At 33.9% G+C, this 20,848-nt stretch overlaps 4 protein-coding genes and 1 non-coding gene across 6 annotated transcripts; 1 reads left to right on the top strand and 4 right to left on the bottom strand.

Annotated features, from left to right (window-relative positions):
* Positions 1-2,039: 2,039 nt before the first annotated feature.
* Positions 2,040-3,950, bottom strand: LOC106711671 (testis-expressed protein 47). Its single transcript, XM_014504046.2, has 6 exons — positions 3,801-3,950; positions 3,268-3,435; positions 2,872-3,075; positions 2,582-2,737; positions 2,347-2,500; positions 2,040-2,256 (listed from the first exon to the last, which is right to left on the bottom strand). Exons 1-6 carry the CDS (start codon positions 3,870-3,872, stop codon positions 2,075-2,077), a joined length of 936 nt encoding a protein of 311 aa, XP_014359532.1. The 5' UTR covers positions 3,873-3,950; the 3' UTR covers positions 2,040-2,074.
* A 350-nt stretch (positions 3,951-4,300) lies between these two features.
* LOC106711656 (ATP-dependent RNA helicase p62) lies at positions 4,301-6,478 on the bottom strand. The gene is made up of 5 exons (XM_014504026.2): positions 6,340-6,478; positions 5,318-6,253; positions 4,978-5,210; positions 4,716-4,894; positions 4,301-4,494 (listed from the first exon to the last, which is right to left on the bottom strand). Exons 1-5 carry the CDS (start codon positions 6,390-6,392, stop codon positions 4,333-4,335), a joined length of 1,563 nt encoding a protein of 520 aa, XP_014359512.1. The 5' UTR covers positions 6,393-6,478; the 3' UTR covers positions 4,301-4,332.
* Positions 6,479-7,701: 1,223 nt separating this feature from the next.
* Positions 7,702-11,857, bottom strand: LOC106711674 (ATP-dependent RNA helicase p62). Of its 2 annotated transcripts, none has more exons than XM_014504050.2 (6): positions 11,827-11,854; positions 11,581-11,655; positions 9,863-10,876; positions 9,449-9,687; positions 8,585-8,763; positions 7,702-8,300 (listed from the first exon to the last, which is right to left on the bottom strand). In XM_014504050.2, coding segments are annotated over exons 2-6 (1,617 nt in total). In that variant the 5' UTR covers positions 11,583-11,655; positions 11,827-11,854; the 3' UTR covers positions 7,702-8,117. The 2 variants fall into 2 exon arrangements, 1 of the variants encoding a protein (XP_014359536.1); XR_006756257.1 differs by lacking the exon at positions 7,702-8,300 and adding an exon at positions 8,871-9,345 and having other exon boundaries at positions 8,686-8,763; positions 11,827-11,857.
* On the bottom strand, positions 8,410-8,546 carry LOC123721543. Its single transcript, XR_006756261.1, has one exon. It is a non-coding gene; the product is annotated as a small nucleolar RNA SNORA57 (small nucleolar RNA).
* A 502-nt stretch (positions 11,858-12,359) lies between the features above and the next one.
* LOC106711646 (histone deacetylase HDAC1) lies at positions 12,360-19,174 on the top strand. The gene is made up of 11 exons (XM_045680135.1): positions 12,360-12,550; positions 12,892-13,004; positions 13,084-13,201; positions 13,391-13,491; positions 13,939-14,182; positions 14,782-14,958; positions 15,276-15,378; positions 15,512-15,746; positions 15,905-15,994; positions 16,486-16,633; positions 18,523-19,174. The coding sequence occupies exons 1-11, from the start codon at positions 12,502-12,504 to the stop codon at positions 18,597-18,599; spliced, it is 1,455 nt and encodes a 484-aa protein (XP_045536091.1). The 5' UTR covers positions 12,360-12,501; the 3' UTR covers positions 18,600-19,174.
* Positions 19,175-20,848: the final 1,674 nt, after the last annotated feature.

The raw sequence follows: 20,848 nt of genomic DNA on the forward strand, positions 1-20,848 counted from the left end.
CGTCTGCCAGTGTCAATGTCAGTCTAGAACGAAACTTCTAATAAAATTGAAATCTGATTCGAAACTTTTTACACTTTCTAATAAGTTTACATTTTCTTCTCAGGGGTATGTTTTACTGTAACGGTCGCATTGAGAATATTTAATGGTTACTTAAGCAATCCCTTAGTGTAAATTTCTTATACTAATTCTACATCCGGGATGAAAAATATGTAATACATGCTTTAAAAATAAAAGAACAAATCATTCTCATTAAACATTTTATTTGCTGCTTTATAGTTGTAATACAGCTAAGGAAAATACTATAAGTTTCACAAATTATTCTTAAGATTATAAGATATTTTCAATCTCTTAGTCAATTTATCAACATCTTTTAATATCTTAGCAGCATCTTTCGCTTGCTTTATTTCTTTGGCACCGTCTTCGTAGATTATTTTTTCTATCGATTTTACTTCATTTAAATCGAAGGCAGAAAGTTCCAACATAACGGAGTTATATTCTTGTTCTAACGCAAGAACCTGGTCGAGAGTGCTCAGCTTAGTCTCGTTAGGACCAATTAATTGTTCGTAAGCAAACTCTACGTAATTAGAAATTTGTAATACATTTTCTGAGCATACCAAATACTTTATCTTGTCATTCAAGATATTAAAAAATTCTTCTTTTAATTCTTTTTCTCTCTTTTCATCTTCTTCTATACCTTTTTGAACTGAATGCATCTGTAAAAAAAACAAAACATAAGAACTAAAGACATAAGCGTGAGTTTCTACGGATAAAACACTTGTACAACAAGCCACTTATCATCCCTTTGGTGACGATGAAAACCCACGGCAACAACATAAAACAAACTACCTTACCTGCTCTTGTATGAAATCCAACTCATTTCGGAGTAAATCTTCAAGAAGGCTGGCAGATTTTAAAAATCTATTCTTTTCAGATCGTAGTTCTACTGTTTTTAATAGGTAATTCAAGTTTTGTTGTTCTAGCGATTGAAAAATATTTAGAATTTGTGCTGGATTTTCAAAATACAGTATAGCTGGGGGCAGTTCTTTCAATTTTTCAATCACTAAAGTCACATCAACTTCACAAAATATATCAGAATCCAAAGTGAAAATATCCAAATTACTCGTTACTAAATTTAATTTATTTTTATCTTGCCATAAGACTGGAGCAGCATTATATAAAAATTTTTGAAACGAAATTAAAATTTGCAACGTCTCATCAATATATTGCAACTTAGATCTGAGAGATGCTAATTCGTAATTCGCTTTTTTGTGTTCTTCTATTTGATTTGCTAACTCCTTATCCAAATTATCAGACTTTTTCATTACAACAATAGTTTTATTGTTATCATCCGCTAAAAATTTATTAAAACTTTCTTGGCATTCACTAAAATGTTTTGATGCAGTTTCGTATATTTTTCTCTCTGTTTTTATATCTTTATCTATTCGCAATATCTCATCTAAGAGGAAACCATGAAATGTTCTTTTCAATGCAACTTCTTTAACATATTTTTTATACTTACGAATTGAAGTATCAGGTCGAATCGGTCTTCCGTCTACTAAAGTATAAAAGTCTGGATCTATATCTATAATTGTCTTAATTTGATTGTCATTTTGATTTTCTATCGGAGGAAGCTTAATGCCTGAATTTTTTGATACTCTTTTTAACAAAGCTTTTTTATCCATAGTCACAGCCAACTGTTTCGTAAGACTGTAGTGGATTGTAATAAAAGCAAGTAGTTAGTTCAATATAACCATAGCAACAAATATTACATTCACTGAAGTATAGTTGACTAAAAAAAATCTAACGCCTGATAGAATCATGTAAATAAAAAGAAAGTAGTGAATAAAAAAACTCTTCAGAAAGGAATTACACAAGTAAAGATATTTGTTAAAAATAAGTTTAATCTTTTACTTCAAGAATCTCCTGATGAATTAAGACTTTCATAATTAAATTTGATCGTACCGTTAGAAAATTAATAAAAAAAAACGTTTATAGAACAATAACTAGACCGGTATTGTTTTAAAATGACTAGAACTTAATACACAGATTAAAAAAATGATATCTCTTGCAAGTATTAGTCGCTATCCGAAGTATCAGTTTGATCTTCGTCCCTTTCTGTTTCTCTGCCTTCATCGTCAACGTCTTTCTTGACTTTCTCCCAGGGCATTACTGGAAGTGGGTCAACGAACGAGTCATCTATCTTCAACTTATATAGAAACCGCGGGGTGAAATGAGTTGGTAACGGCCATACATTTTCTAAAATTAAAACATTATATAAATTTTAGATGATTTTAAGTACGAATGAAATCATTGATAGTTTGTTTAAAAACAATAAAGAAAAATTACCGAAATAGAAAACGTAGTCATCGACTCTCCTATGTAAATGTGCGGTGCGACGCAGATCAAGGATGTACCTTGATTCCAGCAAAAAGTCCAACAGTGTTACTTCTGGTAAAGTCTCTATCTTCGGATCCACCGCACTCAAACCTTCGAAAGATAACTACAAATAGAAATAATTTGAATGATACGAAAATATTTTCTTTTATAAGTTTTATCTTATTTAAAAATTAGTATTTCTTACATCGTGTTCATGTTCTGCTAGATCACAAAGCTTACTCATTTTATTGAGAAATATTCTCAATTGCTCCATGTGTTCCGCTATGGGACCGTACACGTCTAGGTTTCCAACGAGAGACGGCGGGCGGGCGGTTAAAGCGCGCCAACCGCTAAACATAAGCTGTGAACAAAATTAATAGTGAAATACTATGCACATACCATAAATTAAGACTTGACCGAATTAAGTTTTGCAATTTGCGTTCTCCAAAACAACTACTTTTAGAGCTTAAAAACGTCTAAATTATTAGAACTTACCGTTTGCATAGAATGATAAACCATTATAGTCTTTAATCGCCTAAAAATCTTGCATTCTTTCTCCGCATTTCCTTCGATATTGCCTTCCTCGATTTTTTCTTGAGCAGCCGCTTCTGCAGCTTCATTTTTAGCCTTTTCCTTACACATTTGAGCTTCAAGATTGAATAAAAACCTTATCTGACGATGAACTGTGTCTTCGGAACCCTGTTAGTAAATTTTACGCTTTTATTCCATTTAATTCACACATCAGATATCCAAACCTGTCTTAATTACCTACCGATTTCCATTTAAGAGCAAACTTAATTAAGAGAACAGTTCACCATTAGGCAACTACTTAAAAAAAAACTTACGAATTAAACAAATAAAAATGTAATAAGGCACATATAAGCCTCTTACCTCTATAACGTGGACAAAAAAACTGTCATACACCAAAAGTAAGCCAGTAACGTGAATCTCACAGTAACTGGAGTTAACGTCTTCCACCGTCTTAGAAAACATACGTATTATTTCTTCCTTCTTTACAAGATGTTCTCCGGCGTATATCATACGAATTGCATACGTTTTCTAATAATTAGAAAAATATTAAATTATTATAGAAAAGTATGAAGCAGTAAATCATCATCATCTAAGCATGTTTTTTTTAATTCTACACACAAAGATCTTTTTCAAGTATCTTCTTTCAACTCAATAACATTTGCTAGTCTATTGCGAGCCTATCAAAGGAGGGTACAATGTACATATATAAAATTTTAGGTACATACTTAAAATATAAACAAGCTTTGATCACAATTATATGGATATATTTCTTGCTGATACTTAAATGCAACAGGACTGTGCTAGATCTTCTACAGTACCCTACTATTTGTGCTTAAAAAAACTACAAATGCTGCACTAAACTTATATTCTAAAAGTAATTTTGAATCACCAACCAATCCAACTCGCGTAAAGTTCTCCTCAACTGTATCTAAAACAGATCTTGTATCGAGTTCAGGTAGTGCCATTTTTGATTGTTCATACTAGAGTGTATTTAAATATTTATCCCCAAAACGAGTTGTATCTTGTAACTGTCATAAGGTTACTATGGAGACCGCTTCTTATTGTTGAAGCCATAGGATATGCAAAAAAAAATCATTTTTAATTTAGTTTAAAATTTATTTCACAAATAATCTTCAAAAATAAAAGAAATTTTTCGGCAACTTTTATGACTAGAGAAGAGTATTTTTTATGTATATAAATTTTATGTATATAAAAACATACTTTTTGAATTTTGCATTTTCTTTGGCTACTATCAGCCAAGCCTAGTAAGTTTACTAATTAAGAATCGTTAATAATAAAATGCGTATTATTTTTATTAGTTGTACTTTATTTGGAAAATCTATATAAATACATGAATATAACACTATGGAAAAAATTATAATACTACACAGCCCACTGTAATAACTATATTTCAACTACGTATAATTAATAACGGTCATATCTATTGTAATTGTTGCGACTTCGGAAGTTATTCCTCTTATTTGGGTTAAATCCGTAACTCCTTTTTGTGTTATATTTAATTTGATATTCCTTTTGTTTTGATATGTTGTGATTTCTTGCCATATCTTCTAATTCACGGGGAACAACCTGTAAGACATTAAATTAACCTTTAAATATACATAGCTTAGATTACACAAGTATACACTCACACAATACACATATAAATATTTTTATATTCATCATCAACCTGCCCTTATCCCTATGGGTGTTATGGTTTTATTTTTATGATCATTACAAAAATTAATAATGAAAGAAATATATAACATGAATGGAAATAAAATAGCAATATTATCAAATATTCTGCTTACTTGATTAGCTTCTCTTAGTACAGGAATCAAGCTCTTAGCATGCCTTGCATCATCTTCAGTGAGTATTGTATGTGAAACTCCTTTATTCTGCAAGCGGCCAGTTCTGCCAATTCTATGAATGTAATCTTCCGATGTATTTGGAAAATCATAGTTTATAACATGTGTTACCCCATCAACATCTGAAAAATAAAATAAGAAATGATAATAAAAGACGTTTCCACCACTAATTTGTAGATTTTTAGTAGTTAAAAATGTAACTTACCTAGACCTCTTGCAGCAACATCAGTTGCAACAAGTATGTTTGTGTTTCCATTCCGGAACCTGTTAATGATTGCATCTCTTTGATTCTGAGTCTTGTCGCCATGGATACCAACAGCCGGCCAACCATTCCTCTTTAGTGTCAATGCCAAAGTATCCACAAATCTTTTAGTATTGGTAAATACTAAAACTTTCCCCAATCCTTGGCTTGAAATTTCATGCATGATTTCCTTGAACCTGAAATTATAAAATGAACAAAAATCAACATACTATACTATTAACATAGTTCTAAATTTTTGTACAGAAATATTGATATCTAAAATGAAGTATGGAACGAAACCTACTTTTCCATTTTTTCATCCTGTTCACAAATATGAAAATTCTGTTGTATGTTGTGGTTTGCCGATAGCTCTGTTGATCCAACATTAACCTGTATAAACTCTCCCAAATAGTCTTTAGCTAAGTGTTCAACTTCCTTAGGCCAAGTTGCTGAGAACATAAGAATCTGTCTTTCATAAGGCACCTCTTCCAATGCTTCACGTATCTGTGGCTCAAAGCCCATATCCAACATTCTATCTGCCTCGTCGAGAACAACATATGTGCATCGTGTTAATGTTGTTGTTTTACTGTTAATGAAATCATTCAATCTTCCGGGTGTGGCTATCAATATATCCACGCCCTCCTGCAGTGCGGCTGCCTGTGGTCCTCTATTTGCCCCTCCATGAATACACAAGCAACGGACATTCAACAAAGTTTCGAATTCTTTAGCAACCTCCTCTATTTGTCTTGCCAGCTCTCTTGTGGGTGCAAGTACCAAGACTCTTGGGCCTTTGCTTCTTCTACCCTGTTTTTCTTTGATGTGCACAACAGCTGGCAAAAGGTAAGCCAGTGTCTTACCAGTACCGGTTTGCGCTATACCAACCAGATTTTTGCCACTTAATGCTACTGGCCATCCCTGTGATTGTATTATTGTTGGCTTGACAAGTCCTTGCTTTTTCAAAAATGTTTTTATATAATCAGGGAAGTCGCAGTTTTCGATGTCACGATATGGGCTAGGAACATTATCGCCAATAATAGTTATGTTATGTTCATTGTAATAGTCAAGATCTTGCTGCGCTGTTTCTACGGAATAATATTTTTTTTCGTGTAATATATCTCTAGTTTTTAAAATGCCAATGTAGTTTTTCACGTTTTTACTTGAATATAGTCTTATTTCATTTTTTACGACATATACTTGGTTTTGTTGAAGTTTTTGGAAATGTTTAGCACTTTGGAACAATCTGTAATTAAATTAAAATAATGTGTAATAACTTTTATGAATTTTAACTGGATGAAGTAAATTAGCGATATTACCGTATTTACTTACGTTTTAATCCCGTTGCGTCTTAAAAACATCACAGGTAAAATATTTAAGGCCATATCGACTAAAATTTCATAATATTATAACCTCTAACTTCGTTCTCAATTGACACTTGTGCTTTTGTCATAGACTAGATCCATAGACAGATCCAGGATTTGTGGTTTGTACTATTATTAGAGAATTAGAGTGTGTATTTTAATAAGAGTGTCCAGATTTATTTTTTCTGCCAACGACATTTTCCGTGATAACCAGGGAGGACAACGTAAAAGACAAAAATAAATGCATTTACTCCACTCATACAAAACCTATAAGTGTGTAGGTCATTGTTTGGAAATAACAGTTTTTGCTTCGTTCATAAAAACGCGCCTATAAAAGTTCCGATAGTTATATAGCTATCGCTGTCACCTGCAACTCTGTCCGCGCGGCATTAAAAAATATGGGAGTAGCCTATGTGTTTTTCCAGATTATGTTCTACAACCGTGTCAATTTTCATAAAGATCTGTTGAGCCGTTCTGGAGATACTTTCAAACAAACATCCATCCATTAATTCGAATTTATAATATTACTAGCAGTCAACCGCGACTGCGTCCTCGCAGAATTAAAAAAAAACTTTATTAGTAGCCTATGTGTACTTCCAAATTTCATCAAGATCCGTTGAGCCAATAAACAGATCATTCGAGAAAACATCTATTCATCCGCATTTATAATTTTAGTAAGTTATGGGTTTGTAATAGTGAATTTTATAATCTACAATTTTGTCTAAAGTAACTTTTAGACTAAACTCACCATTTCGCTAAAATACGCGAGAAGAACGTTTTTATGACCTTTAACCATTAAAAAACTAACAAATCTCACCAGTGCCCGTGATATGCAGTAGGTATGCCAAAAAATTCAAACATCATCTATGGGTTATTCAAACTTTCGTGAGACATTATAATTAACTTAAATAGAAACGGCTAAAACACTCACGTAGGTACTACACAGTGAGCGACGGGCTGCGTCCACGAAATAATACCAGTCCCACTCACTCTGATGAAGGGCCCCCGATGGGCTCGAAATTAGTCGGTGACGACACCGGATATAAGTACGTGAGTGTTTAAGCCGTTTCTATAAAAGTTGATCATCTATGAGGAAATAATTGTGCGATAACAGTTATCGCGGATTTTAATCTTGTCTCCAAATTTTCAGGAAAATACTTTTTTACAACACCGTACGCATCGATATTCTGTGCATGTAAGTGATACGGCCCAAGGCCATGGTAGGTGTAATCAGGCTATTAGCGCCTAAAATCGCCGGGCTACAAAATGTACTCAAGATCTATGCAATTTCTATGCCCTAAAAGAATAAAAAGGTAAATAAAACAAAGAAGACATATTATTATTAGTTTATTATTAATTTTCACCAGATCAAAAGAACAAAGTGGAATGATGTTATTATATTTGGTACTTTCCCCCAAACAAGGCGGGCATGTGCACTTCAACATTTACAAATTGAAGGTTAGGGCATGAAGAGACAGCAACACAAGCTTATCCTCATTTAAGATATCACAGAAAAAATAATACCGCCTAAAAATAACTTAATGTCAAACACTCATGTTCATTTACTCAATGTCTTGTTTATCTAGTCAGAACAGATGTATATGAAAAAGAGTAATCGAATTTAGACATCTATGGAATAATAGTTTGAACTAGGCGAGGGGATGTCACAATCTACAATCTTGTACATTTACACTGTGTATTCATTCATATTCCTAAGAGGATTTGCTACTTAAAAATAGAAATAAGTTAGTATTCATTAAATCGCTTGTGTCCGCCGCCTCCTTGTCCATTGCTCCTGCCGAAATTGGTTCCACGTCTGAAGGATCCGCCGCCGCCACCTCCGCGACCACCGCCGTACCGGCTTCTATTCCATCCGCCGCCGCCACCTCCGCATCGGTCTGCCATCGTTTGTAGTTGCGGGCTGATAGTCTAAAATTTAAATTTACTTGAGCATCATTTATATTGTCTTATCACAGTATTTTATTTTAACTCGTTATTTTACTGAACCCATTAAAGAAACATGATCAAGTCATGGTAAATATGTTACAACTTTTGAGGATGGGATCCAGGCATGTGTTTAGCATGGACACCGAAGGCATGAAGTTGTATTGATGTACCTCATACTTGCATTCATGTCACGCTATTGAAAAACGTACCCATGCCAAAGGTATGAGGAAGTACATAAACTAATTTTACAATCCCAATTTAATTACCTGATTTGCTTCTTGCAATACATTCACAAGGTCTTTAGCTTGACGTGAATTTGAAGGTGTGAAGAAGGCATATGATGTTCCTTTTGATTTTGAGCGCCCTGTTCTACCTATCCGGTGAATGTAATCTTCCGAAGAGTTGGGATAGTCAAAGTTTATAACATATTTGATACCATCCACATCTACAATACAGAAAGTTTAGTTTAATGTCTATTTCCAATATTGTTATATTACAAAAACAAAGAGTTTGTAGATATAACAAAATGTAACTCATAGCAGTATTACTTACATGAATGAGTTACACAACAAATAAAAGACATTTGCCTCTCACTGAGAAAACCCTGGAGTCTTGTAAGGGCGTCATAATCAATTTGTTTTCACATATACTTGATTGCCCCTTCCAATCTCCATTATGGCCGAAATAGAAAACCCTTGACCTCTTGCCGATCATCTCAACCTGTGGTCAAGTTTTTCAACGATGCACCAGTAGTTCAATGTCTGATTATTTAAATATTCATAAAGTATGTAGTGCATCACCAGGTTTTCCAATACTCTCAAGTGTATCCGCATTCACGGACATACCATCAAGCTTCCGGCCGTGGGTCCATCATAGTGAAAGGCACTTTTGAGGCACCATTATATGACGAGTTATTGCATTCTTTAGTTAAACCACTGGACACTAAGTCATCTACAAATCAGCAGTAACATATCCACTAATTTGGGAGAGTACTCAGATAGAACACAATAACTTTCCGCCAGTGCCTCTGAAAAGTATAAACAAACAATATTAATAAATACATATTAAGTACTTATATGGTTACCTAATATTTACTTATTGGTTAAAAATCAGTTGTAATCAATTCTTACCAAGTCCTCTGGCAGCAACATCAGTTGCTACAAGAATGCTGGCACGACCCTGTTTGAACTGATATAGGACATCATCTCTTTCTTGTTGTGTTTTGTCACCGTGCATACACACAGCTGGCCAGCCAAACCGTCTGATGTTTCTTGTTATATTTTCTACTTTCCTCTTTGTTTCAACAAATATTATAGTTTTTGCACCAGGTTCTTGGTTCTGGCCTATTTCTTGCAGCAGAACATTTAACCTGAAATTGTTATACATATTTAGAATTTTTTTTATTTAATATTTTTTTCAATTTTGATATTTTTGCAATCAGATCTTCTTAGAGGATTATATTTATTTTAATCAACTTATGTCATACTAAATCAGAAATCATCACTAAATGTAAAAAAAATTAAATTAGTAGGAAAGTAACATACTTGTTCTCCTTTTCATGTTCCTGACAAACATCTACAATTTGTAGAATGTTATGATTGGCAGAGAGTTGTAGAGATCCAATGTTTATTTGTAAGTAGTCACCTAAATAATCTTCCGCTAACTTTTTAACCTCCTTGGGCCATGTGGCTGACCACATAAGAGTTTGACGATCAGGTCGAATCTGTTCAATGATCTTACGAATCTGGGGTTCAAAACCCATGTCCAACATGCGATCGGCTTCATCTAGTACTAGATATGTACAACGTTGTAAGTTTGTAGTTCCTTTTTCTAAGAAATCAATAAGTCTACCAGGTGTGGCAATAACAATTTCTACTCCTCTTTCTAAGTCACGAGCCTGTTCCCTTTTAGGCGCGCCGCCAAAAACGCACGTGTTGCGCACATATGATGCATTTCCGAAGTCGCATGCAACTTGTTGAATTTGTTGCGCTAGTTCTCTAGTTGGTGCCAATACCAAAGCAATAGGGCCATCGCCGCGCCTAATAGGGGGCTGATTGTTAATGTGCACAATAGCAGGCAATATATAAGCTAAGGTTTTGCCTGAACCAGTCTGAGCTATCCCAACCAAGTTGTGTCCAGACATAGCTATGGGCCAACCTTGAGCTTGAATTGGTGTAGGTTCCTTGTAACCCATATTGGAAATATTTTGCATCACATAGTCTGGGAAATTTCCTTCTTCAAAGTGCTGGATAGGATTTGGTATATCCGATCCATTCACAGTAATCTCATGTTTGTTTCTATACTCTTCAACTTCATATGATGATCTTTTCAATACTTCTGGTGGTGGATTGTAAAAGTTTTTATTAAATGGTTGTAAGGACATAGTATCCCAGTTTGGGCGTCGCATATTTTGTCCACCGGAAAATTCTTTCTTCCCTCCTCCATAACCACCAGAGTTTCCAAATCGACTTCCACCTCCGCCGCCACCAAATTTTGATCCATTATTACCAAATTTGGAACCGCCGCTTCCACCACGACTATTGTTCCAGTTTCCTGACCTATGACAAGATAATATGATCATGAATTAAACTTTTTCTTTACATATCTCAATTAGAAGACATGCTTTACATCTTATACTTGCTTAAGTTTGTTGGGTATACTTAACATTCAAATCAATTTCTAGATTCACTCCTAGAATTGGTGTAATGCAGGATTAATCAATACATCGTAACAAGATGGCGACAGCCACGACTACATTTACAGGCTCATGAAATGCACCAATATTGAGTTTTTTAACTTCACTAACCTCATTATGTGCAATATAATATATACACAGTAATATATCAGAAATGATTTAATAAATAGTTTAAGAACGATGTATTAAAGAATTTTTTACACTAATAGTAAAATCAATACTTCGAAACAAAAGATCACACCGCGCATGTCATGCGCTAATGTTTATCCGATGTATGTGTTTTAGAACAATAACCGAGACTCTTGCTAAACTAATAATTTATATTATTTCTCAGTATGTTTTTACTTTATGAAAGTACTGTAATCCAGCCATTTTCGTAATCCACGAAGGATGCACAAAATGGCGGTTCAATTTATAATCAAACCACATCGATCGATGCAACATGTCACGAAACGAGAAGATGGTTAACCATTTTGCCACATTTTCAAATGCTAAATACATTAACTTAACGAAGGAACCAAAATAAAAATGAAGTTGAATTTAATTAATTACAGAAGAAAAACTTACATTTTTAGATTTGAAATTTTGTTCAGGATGTTCTTGATAAATTCAGATGTTACACTCGTTGATTGAAGCAGGGCACTGCAAGTAACGCAATTTTGTTATTTAAATGGAACGGAATTTCGTAATAAAGCCTTTTGTAGCAATGGAACTTGGCAGTAAAACATTAAAGATTTAATTAATTGCCTTTTAACTTCAGTAAAACATTAACACAAAATATAAATCCGGGACTGGGATAGAAAGACGTCTCACCTCGACCACTGCTTTTACAAGAGAGAGAAAAAGTTAACATTGAATGGAGACGCGATTTCGATTTCGCAAGTCTAGTGAATGATGTTATTGTCTGACTAATTTATCTCTGTGGGGTGACGAAAATTAGAACTGCTGCTGAACCATAAATATCTCATACAATAATAGGGAGTTTACCAATCGGGTTACAATATTTTCGACAGTGGCGACACCACTAACTTCGTACATAATTTGGTCGGGTTATAAACTCTTTGTTAATTGAATGAAACTATTCATTCATTCAGAGTTGATTATCCACGAATCTATTTTATGAGTTGATCAATGATAAAAACAACTAGCAATTTGAGAAACTGTTCAAAATTTGCTTTATTTTCTTTTATTAAAGTTCTAACAGAAAGTTAAATTAAATCAATTGGAAACTTTTTACAAACATTAAGTGGTTTTTATTTTATCTGTGCAAATTGACATCAACATCATTCGTTTATTCATTCATTTCACTCCTTGAAATATTGTTTGTTCAAGTCGTTCATTTCCATTCATCGTTTGATTGCCTCGCGCCCGCCGCTACCGCTATAAAAGTGAAATAACAAAAGTTTGTTTAACTTTAGTTATTGAATCATTGTAATATAGGAAGTAACAATAATTACCATTGTATTTTAAAATTTAAACTCTTTTACAATGGCTATGCAACCCCATAGTAAGAAAAGGGTTTGCTATTACTACGACAGTAAGTATAAAATATGATACTTTTTTAGACTATAACGTTCACGACAAGTTATTTTTTATTGTTTTAATGAATTTTGAAATAAAACATACAGTAACATATGGTACATATATTTGTTGCATCCATTTTCTTATTCAATTTTTTATGCGATTGTTGTTCAAGTCAGTTTATGGCGTCTGTACAGCGCTCTCCGTTGCTATTGGTCCGTGAAAAGTTGTTCTCTTTTCACTCGAAGAGGTACAGACTGGAATGTGTCAAGCCAATAAATGAATCGAGTAACATTAGCTTAAGAAGTAAATATTACAATTATTGTACATTTTTAAAGTGATCTTTTTTTACTTTAGGTGATATCGGAAATTATTACTATGGACAGGGACATCCAATGAAACCACATCGTATACGTATGACACATAATTTATTGCTCAATTATGGGTTATACAGGAAAATGGAGATTTATGTATGTATATTCAAATTCAAATACATAAAACCAATTAAATAAGTAGCCATGTCTAAACTATTTTTTTATATATATACAGCGCCCACACAAAGCTACTGCTGATGAGATGACTAAGTTTCACTCGGATGACTATATCCGGTTCCTTCGGTCGATCAGACCTGACAACATGAATGAATACAACAAACAAATGCAACGGTGTAAGTTATTTTACTCTTATTTTATTAAAATCCTTTTCAGTTAATGACCAGAAAATAATATATTCAAGCTATAAATATAAATTGTTCATCCAGAGCAAATAAATCCAATTGTTTGTAAAAATGCTAAGTTGTCAACATACTTATTATACATTTATTTTCAACTAACTTTATTGTGTATGTTTGTTTTAGTCAATGTAGGTGAGGATTGCCCTGTGTTTGATGGCCTATATGAGTTCTGTCAACTGTCAGCAGGAGGATCTGTGGCCGCTGCTGTAAAATTAAATAAACAGGTAAACAATGCATTTCTGTTTATATAGTACTAGTTTTAATGAACTGCTTTATTGGCCATTTAAGTTTCAAATTGTCACTTGCAATTAAACTAAACTCACTTTGAACTATTCCAATTTATTCCTTTTTATGTACTAAATATATGTAGACTAGCTTTTACCCGCGACTCCGTCCGCGCGGAAAAAAAAAAAGGAAACGGGGTAAAAATTATCCTATGTCCGTTTCCTGGCTACCTTCCCACCAATTTTCAGTCAAGTTGATTCAGCCGTTCTTGAGTTATAAATAGTGTAACTAACACAACTTTCTTTTATATATATAGATGTGAACACAAACACACATAAAAAAAGATTAACCCGCTAATGAACAAATAATAAAACTGGCCATAAAATATTTATATTCAATGTTTTTTTTTCTATGCATAATTTTATATTATTTTTTATAATTTTTAGGCATCTGAAATTTGTATCAACTGGGGTGGAGGGCTGCATCATGCTAAGAAATCTGAGGCATCAGGCTTTTGTTATGTAAATGACATTGTCCTTGGTATACTGGAGCTACTGAAGTATCATCAGAGAGTCTTGTACATTGATATAGATGTGCACCACGGTGATGGTGTGGAAGAGGCATTTTACACAACTGACCGTGTCATGACTGTTTCATTCCATAAATATGGAGAATACTTCCCTGGGACAGGTCTGTATCTTATTTTTTTAATAATGTAATTATAGTTTTTAGTATGACTTTTAATATGTGGTGTTTGTATGATTTTAATTAAATTTAAACTCTTGCTAGATAATAAATGACATGACACTAAAATGGTATTTAAACTCATGATGACTCATGCCTGTTGTATGTAAATGATGGATATCTATATATATAAAAGAAAGTTGTGTTAGTTACACCATTTATAATTCAAGAACGGCTGAATCGATTTGACTGAAAATTGGTGGGCAGGTAGCTTAGAACCAGGAATAGGACATAGGATAATTTTTACCCCGTTTTCTTTTCTTTTTTTTTTTATTCCGCGCGGACGGAGTCGCGGGTAAAAGCTAGTATCTTTATATATATAAAAGAAAGTCGTGTTAGTTACACTATTTATAACTCAAGATCGGTCGAACTGATTAAGCTGAAAATTGATGGGGAGGTAGCTTAGAACTAGGAGACGGACATAGGAACTTTTTTATCTTGTGTGCTTTTTTTTTTATTCCGCGCGGACGGAGTCGCGGGTTAAAGCTAGTTTTTTAAATTGTAACTTGACAAATAGAAAGAAAAAACATTAAATCTTTTCTCAGGTGACTTGCGAGATATTGGGGCAGGCAAAGGCAAGTACTATGCGGTGAACATCCCGCTCCGTGATGGCATGGATGATGAGTCCTATGAATCAATCTTTGTGCCGATCATCTCAAAGGTTATGGAGACATTCCAGCCAAGTGCAGTGGTGCTACAGTGTGGAGCTGATTCTCTTACAGGTATTTTATAATCTTAATTATTTACTTGGTTTTCATTGTCAGAAAATTTAATCATTAATATTTTGTTATCTATCCTCTTAGAAAAAGAACTGCAGTTAAAACAACTGCAAATGATCAAGTAACTTAAGTTTTTATCTATCTAGCAACTATTGCCATAGATTATTGACTTTATGTTACCTTTGCTCGTTTGCCCCCTTCTCTTATAAAAAAAAAAAAAAAACTTATTAAATAAACGAAACAATTTTGCTCACAAAATTGATGATCATATTTAAACTGTATTTTTGCAAGTGTAATTTAAATTTTTTTTTATCAATTAGGTGACAGACTGGGTTGCTTCAACTTGACGGTGCGGGGTCATGGACGTTGTGTGGAATTGGTGAAGAGATTTGGCCTGCCGTTCCTACTTGTTGGTGGTGGAGGGTGAGTGGAATAATGCAATTATTTTATACAACAGATTTTTAAATATATATTCATACTTGTGTATGTGCATTATTTGAAAGATATAATTATTATTAGTGTATGCTTTAAAAACTAGTTAAATTTGTATTTTTAGGTATACAATCCGCAATGTCTCCCGTTGTTGGACTTATGAAACATCAGTAGCGCTTGGAGTTGAAATAGCAAATGAGCTGCCGTATAATGACTACTTTGAATACTTTGGTCCGGACTTCAAACTGCATATATCTCCCAGCAACATGTCCAATCAGAACACACCTGAATATTTGGAAAAAATAAAGAACAGGCTATTTGAAAATCTACGTATGCTGCCTCATGCGCCTGGTGTTCAGGTAAAAAATGTTTAAAATGTTTAAAGCATGAAATGTATTAAAAAAATTTAATAAATCATGTATTGATTTGAAAAATAAATATCAGTGTAGTAAATATAAAAAAATATAGAATTCACAAAATATACATATTTATAGCGGTCTTTTAACTTTATTTTTAGGTGCAAGCAATTCCAGAAGATGCAGTCAATGATGAATCTGAAGATGAAGATAAAATAGACAAAGATGAAAGGCTACCACAAAGTGAAAAGGTATTGTTTGAAATTTGAATTGATCTGAAGTTATTTTTTTTTTTTTTGTATACCAACCTAAATTACACTCATCACTAGTCAACGTACAGTTGATCAGTAAAAAATCTTAGTAAAAAATATGCTTGAGTCTGCATCAATGTTAGGTATACTGAGATGTAAAAAATATTACAAAAGATAAAATATATATACATAAACGAAAAATAAGAACTATGGTACAACAAGAAGTTAAAGCTATGTTTAATTAACGAGTCCAAAGTTCAATATGAAAGGTATTTAAAATAACTTAGGATCCTTCAAGAAGGGAGTGTATCATCATCTCAAAGGCCGGCAACTCATCTGTGATTCCTCTGGTATTGCAGATGTCCATGAGCGTGAAACCTTGGTGTTCCCGCTGCTTGTTTGCCCCTTCACTTATAAAAATAAACAATATGAAGACAACCTTGAGTCGCTGAGATATTTGAAGCGTAGTACTATCACGTGTCTTGTTCCAGGACAAGCGTATAACTGGCGAGGGTGAGTTGTCGGACTCCGAGGACGAGGGTGAGGGAGGGCGTCGTGACAACCGCTCGTACCGCGCACCGCAACGCAAGCGACCGCGCCTCGACAAAGACCTCGCACACCACAAGGACGACGCCAACAGTAAGATTACATACATTGTTAAATGGGCTAAAATATACATTATTGACGGTCGAGTTGGCGATTGTAGCTTTTATGGCGAACACAATTATATCTAAGGACTTACTATCCAAAGTTTAAAGTTGCGGAGGGAGGAGTTTTTATTAAATAAAATCGTACTTAGGTTAGTTATTTTCACTACTTTTGATGTAGCTTTGACAGTTTTATTTTATAAGTGGTCAAAGGTTTTTATTTTATACAGCCGTAAGTCATGTATGCTACCAAAATAAATTAAAAAAAATACTCTATTTAATTCGATTAAAGTTTTTTAAACCAAACGTATTATTTATTTTAATTTTTATTGCGAAATGTATCTTAAATTGATTAAAAATAATAAAAATCTGACATTTATATTGTTTAATTATTTCATAATTTTGAAGACACGGAACGCAAAACTACGAAGTAGCAAAGAGTATGTAACCATTTCATAGTATACTAGCGAAATGTTTACATACTCTTTGGCATTATCTATTAACGGTTTTTCAGTTGCGTGGCGTCATTGTGGTATTAAATTCTTTGTAAATTTGTATTGTAAGGTTGGATATGAGTCACAGAACCGAATCAGTCAACCCCGACACCACGTGGTACTTTCTGTCCTACCCCTAGAGTGTTTATGAAAAGCCGGAGGCGCGGAGGGGGAGCAGCCCCCGCCCGCTGTAGCAAGGCGCGGGGGCCTGTGCGAGCCGTAGCGGCTGAGGCTGGTCGCCGAAGGCGACCAAAAAGCCTCAGCTGCGCAGGCGAGTATAGGCACCCGCGCCTTGTTACGCTAGGGCGGAGGGGCTGCTCATCCCATAGCGCCGGAGACGTTGCAAATTTCTTTTGTTAGGGAATCAAATTCTGCCTATTTCATGTTTTTTTTTTTGTTATTTTTTTTTTAATTTATTTTAGTAGCATACATGACTTATGGCTGTATAAAATACAAACCTTTGACCACTTATAAAATAAAACTGTCAAAGTTACGTCAAAAGTAGTGAAAATAACTAACCTAAGTACGATTTTATTTATTAAAAACTACCAGTCTCCGCAACTTTTAACTTTGGATAGTAAGTCCTTAGATATAATTGTGTTCGCCATAAAAGCTACAGTCGCCAACTCGACCGTCAATAATGTATATTTCAACCGTTAAATGTCATATACTATCAAAACCTTCTATAATAACATTGAACATTCACCAGCTTACTAATAAATTATTCAAACTTTCGTGTCACATTATCATTAATATAGAAAACGGATAAAACACTCGCACATATTTTTCCGGTGTCGCGAAATAATACCAGTCCCACTCACCCTGATGAAGGGCCCCCGATAGGCTCGAAACTAGTCGGTGCCGATATCGGACTGTGAGTGTTTTAACTGTCATCAGCTCACTATCCATCCCCACTGAGGGGATCGGACCCTACCCAAAGTTAGGGGTGACTAGGCCATAATTAACCATACTGGCTCAATGTGATTTGGTTGACTTCACATTTTTGAATTTCTTTGCTCATTTGTGCCGGTTGTATCACGATGTTTCTTTTTACCGTAAGAATGTCGGATAGATGTACATGAGTGAATGGAAAAACACGTTTGTACATAGTGGTATTCGAACCCAGGACCTACAGATTACAAGTCAGATTACCTGAAGAGCGTCGGTGTCTCAGGGGTTAAACATTTAACCTAATTAATATTCAATCGTATTATAAGAGTTTTAGGTTGTATAATCCGAATCTACAGCTTTAGTTGCCATAGTTATTTTATTTTTTATCGATATCATAAGCAATTTTCACTCTACATCATTTCATCACTTAAGTATAGGCCTTAGATTTGCTATATAAATTTTATTTTTTAATATGTTTGATCTTTTTTCTCTATAGATGAGGATTCAAAAGATGATGTGAAGAATGTGAGCAATTTGGAAGAACCAAAGAAGGAAGCGACGCCCAGCGCCTGATCCGGGCGTTAAGACGCCACAGAGCACAGGACCCGCTGCGTTGTGATATCGGCGCCATAGTGCACGGAGATTCTCTTATTGTTTATGTGACAGTGCAAGTGTTTAGTGCTCTTGTAAGACTGCAGTCGGTTCCCAGATTAGTCTGTGATGTGCTCGGTGAGACTAGAATTGTTCTACTTATTTGTATTAAATTAAGATAATGAGTTCCGTAAAAATGTTTGATTCTTTACATATTTATTAAAATTTTCATACCTATTATAGGGTATGTTGATAACTTATTTGTGTATTTGCAAGAAAATTATCAATGTTAGATCATACTTCTTTGATCTCAAAATAATATTTCAATAACTGTTTCTGTTATCATTAATATATATTGTCTTTACTAATAATGGAGGAAAGCGCACGAAAAGGTGAACCCGCTCTTGCAGTAACAGTTTTAGCTCTACTATCGTTCTGGGCGAGATTTCTACGGCGTCCTCAATTTTTTACGATGTCTTTTGGGGGGATTATGTGAGCGTCGGTGGCTCAGGGGTTTAAGCACTTGACTTGCAATCTGCAGGTCCTGGGTTCGAATCCCGCCATGTACCAATGTGTTTTTCGATTTTCGATTTACATATGTACATTTATCCGACGTTCTTACGGTGAAGGAAAACATCGTGATGCAACCTGCACATATCTGAGAAGAAATTCAATGATATGTGAGAAGTCAACCAACCCGCACTGGGCCAGCGTGGTTGACTATGGCCTAGTCACCCCTAACTTGGGGTAGGCTCCGAGCCCCTCGGTGGGGACGTATAGTGAGCTGATGATGATGTGAGACTGTATAATTTGCAGACCTGTGGTGGTCCTTTCTGTCCAGCGCCCTGCCCTAATGTGCACTGCGTCCTTACATCCCTTCATGTACCAATGTCTAAAATTGTGTTCAGCAGTGTCTTTGGGGAAAGGAGAGTTCTGTCAATGTTCTTTGATCAAACATTATATCAAATGGTATATTGATAAATTTAATATGGTAATAATTATATTCATGTTTTTAATGTACATGGTGTTTATCATGAACCTGTCAAAGAAAGACAATTTCCTTATTTTTGACAACTATTCTGTAATATGCAAACGGAATGTTTTTATTTTTACCTTAAATCATATTCTAAATTTTCCTATTTCTATGATGATTTAATGAATAGTAATTAAAATGTGTCTCTAATATATTTAAGATTGATTAGTTTAAATTGTGATTAGAATTTCTTGATAACGTGAATATTACAGTAAGCATAGTGTAATAGTTTTATTTTTATATTCTGATGTGAGAATGACGACTTTTGTTGCATATACATGTGTATATATGTTGTCCATTTTTTTTTAAATTTGGCGTACAATTAGAACTTACAGGTGTAAGTGATGTTTCTTCACTATATTAATTTTGTTATTTAAAAACTTACTTCAAATTAGTCAAAAAATCTTTTATTTTTATATTGCACAATTTATTACAATTTTCCACAGGACTTGATAAAGTCATAGCAGTGATAGGCTAAATTATAGAAAGTTAATTTACTCACAAGGTAATCATTTGAGCAAATACAAATTTAGCACAGTGATCAATTTGTCAAACTTTCACTTATTTAAACTCTTTGTTGAAATTCTTTAAAAAATCTTGACTGAAAAATATATGTAAGCGCTGAAGAATACTCAAATCCACTTCCAATATAAAGCAAATCAACACATAGACTGATTTTCAATAGAAATAAATAGATATTGTGTACGTATTTTTAAATGTGATCCGAAATAACAGTTTTTTAATTAACTAATATAGGAAATGGCTAAAACTGTTTTAACTGATTCGTATATTAGTTAATAATAATGTCTCACGAAAGTTTGAATAATTTAAGTTTTTTAATTGATGAAATTAATATAATTTTGTTACGTTAGACAGAATTGAAATATTTCCTCGTTCGTTCATGCGCAATAGTCAATAGAATGATTGTTATTGTGCAATTGTCGTGTGTTAAGGATGTAAATATAGTACTAATATAATTAAATACATAGAAATCAATATTGTGTTTTTATTTTTTCATGTGTAATAAAGCCATAGAGATTCAAGGCAGTATTGATTTAAAAAAAAACACCAAGTAAATCGCTGTATAGTATAATGTACCTTAAAACAGATTATCACAACGCTCTAAAATAAATTGCACTGTAAAATAAATGTACCTAAAATCAGTCTGGTACCAAGAAGCTATAACACAAACTGGAAT

The sequence above is a fragment of the Papilio machaon genome, chromosome 12 (assembly GCF_912999745.1).
Source record: "Papilio machaon chromosome 12, ilPapMach1.1, whole genome shotgun sequence".
NCBI lineage: Eukaryota > Metazoa > Arthropoda > Insecta > Lepidoptera > Papilionidae > Papilio > Papilio machaon.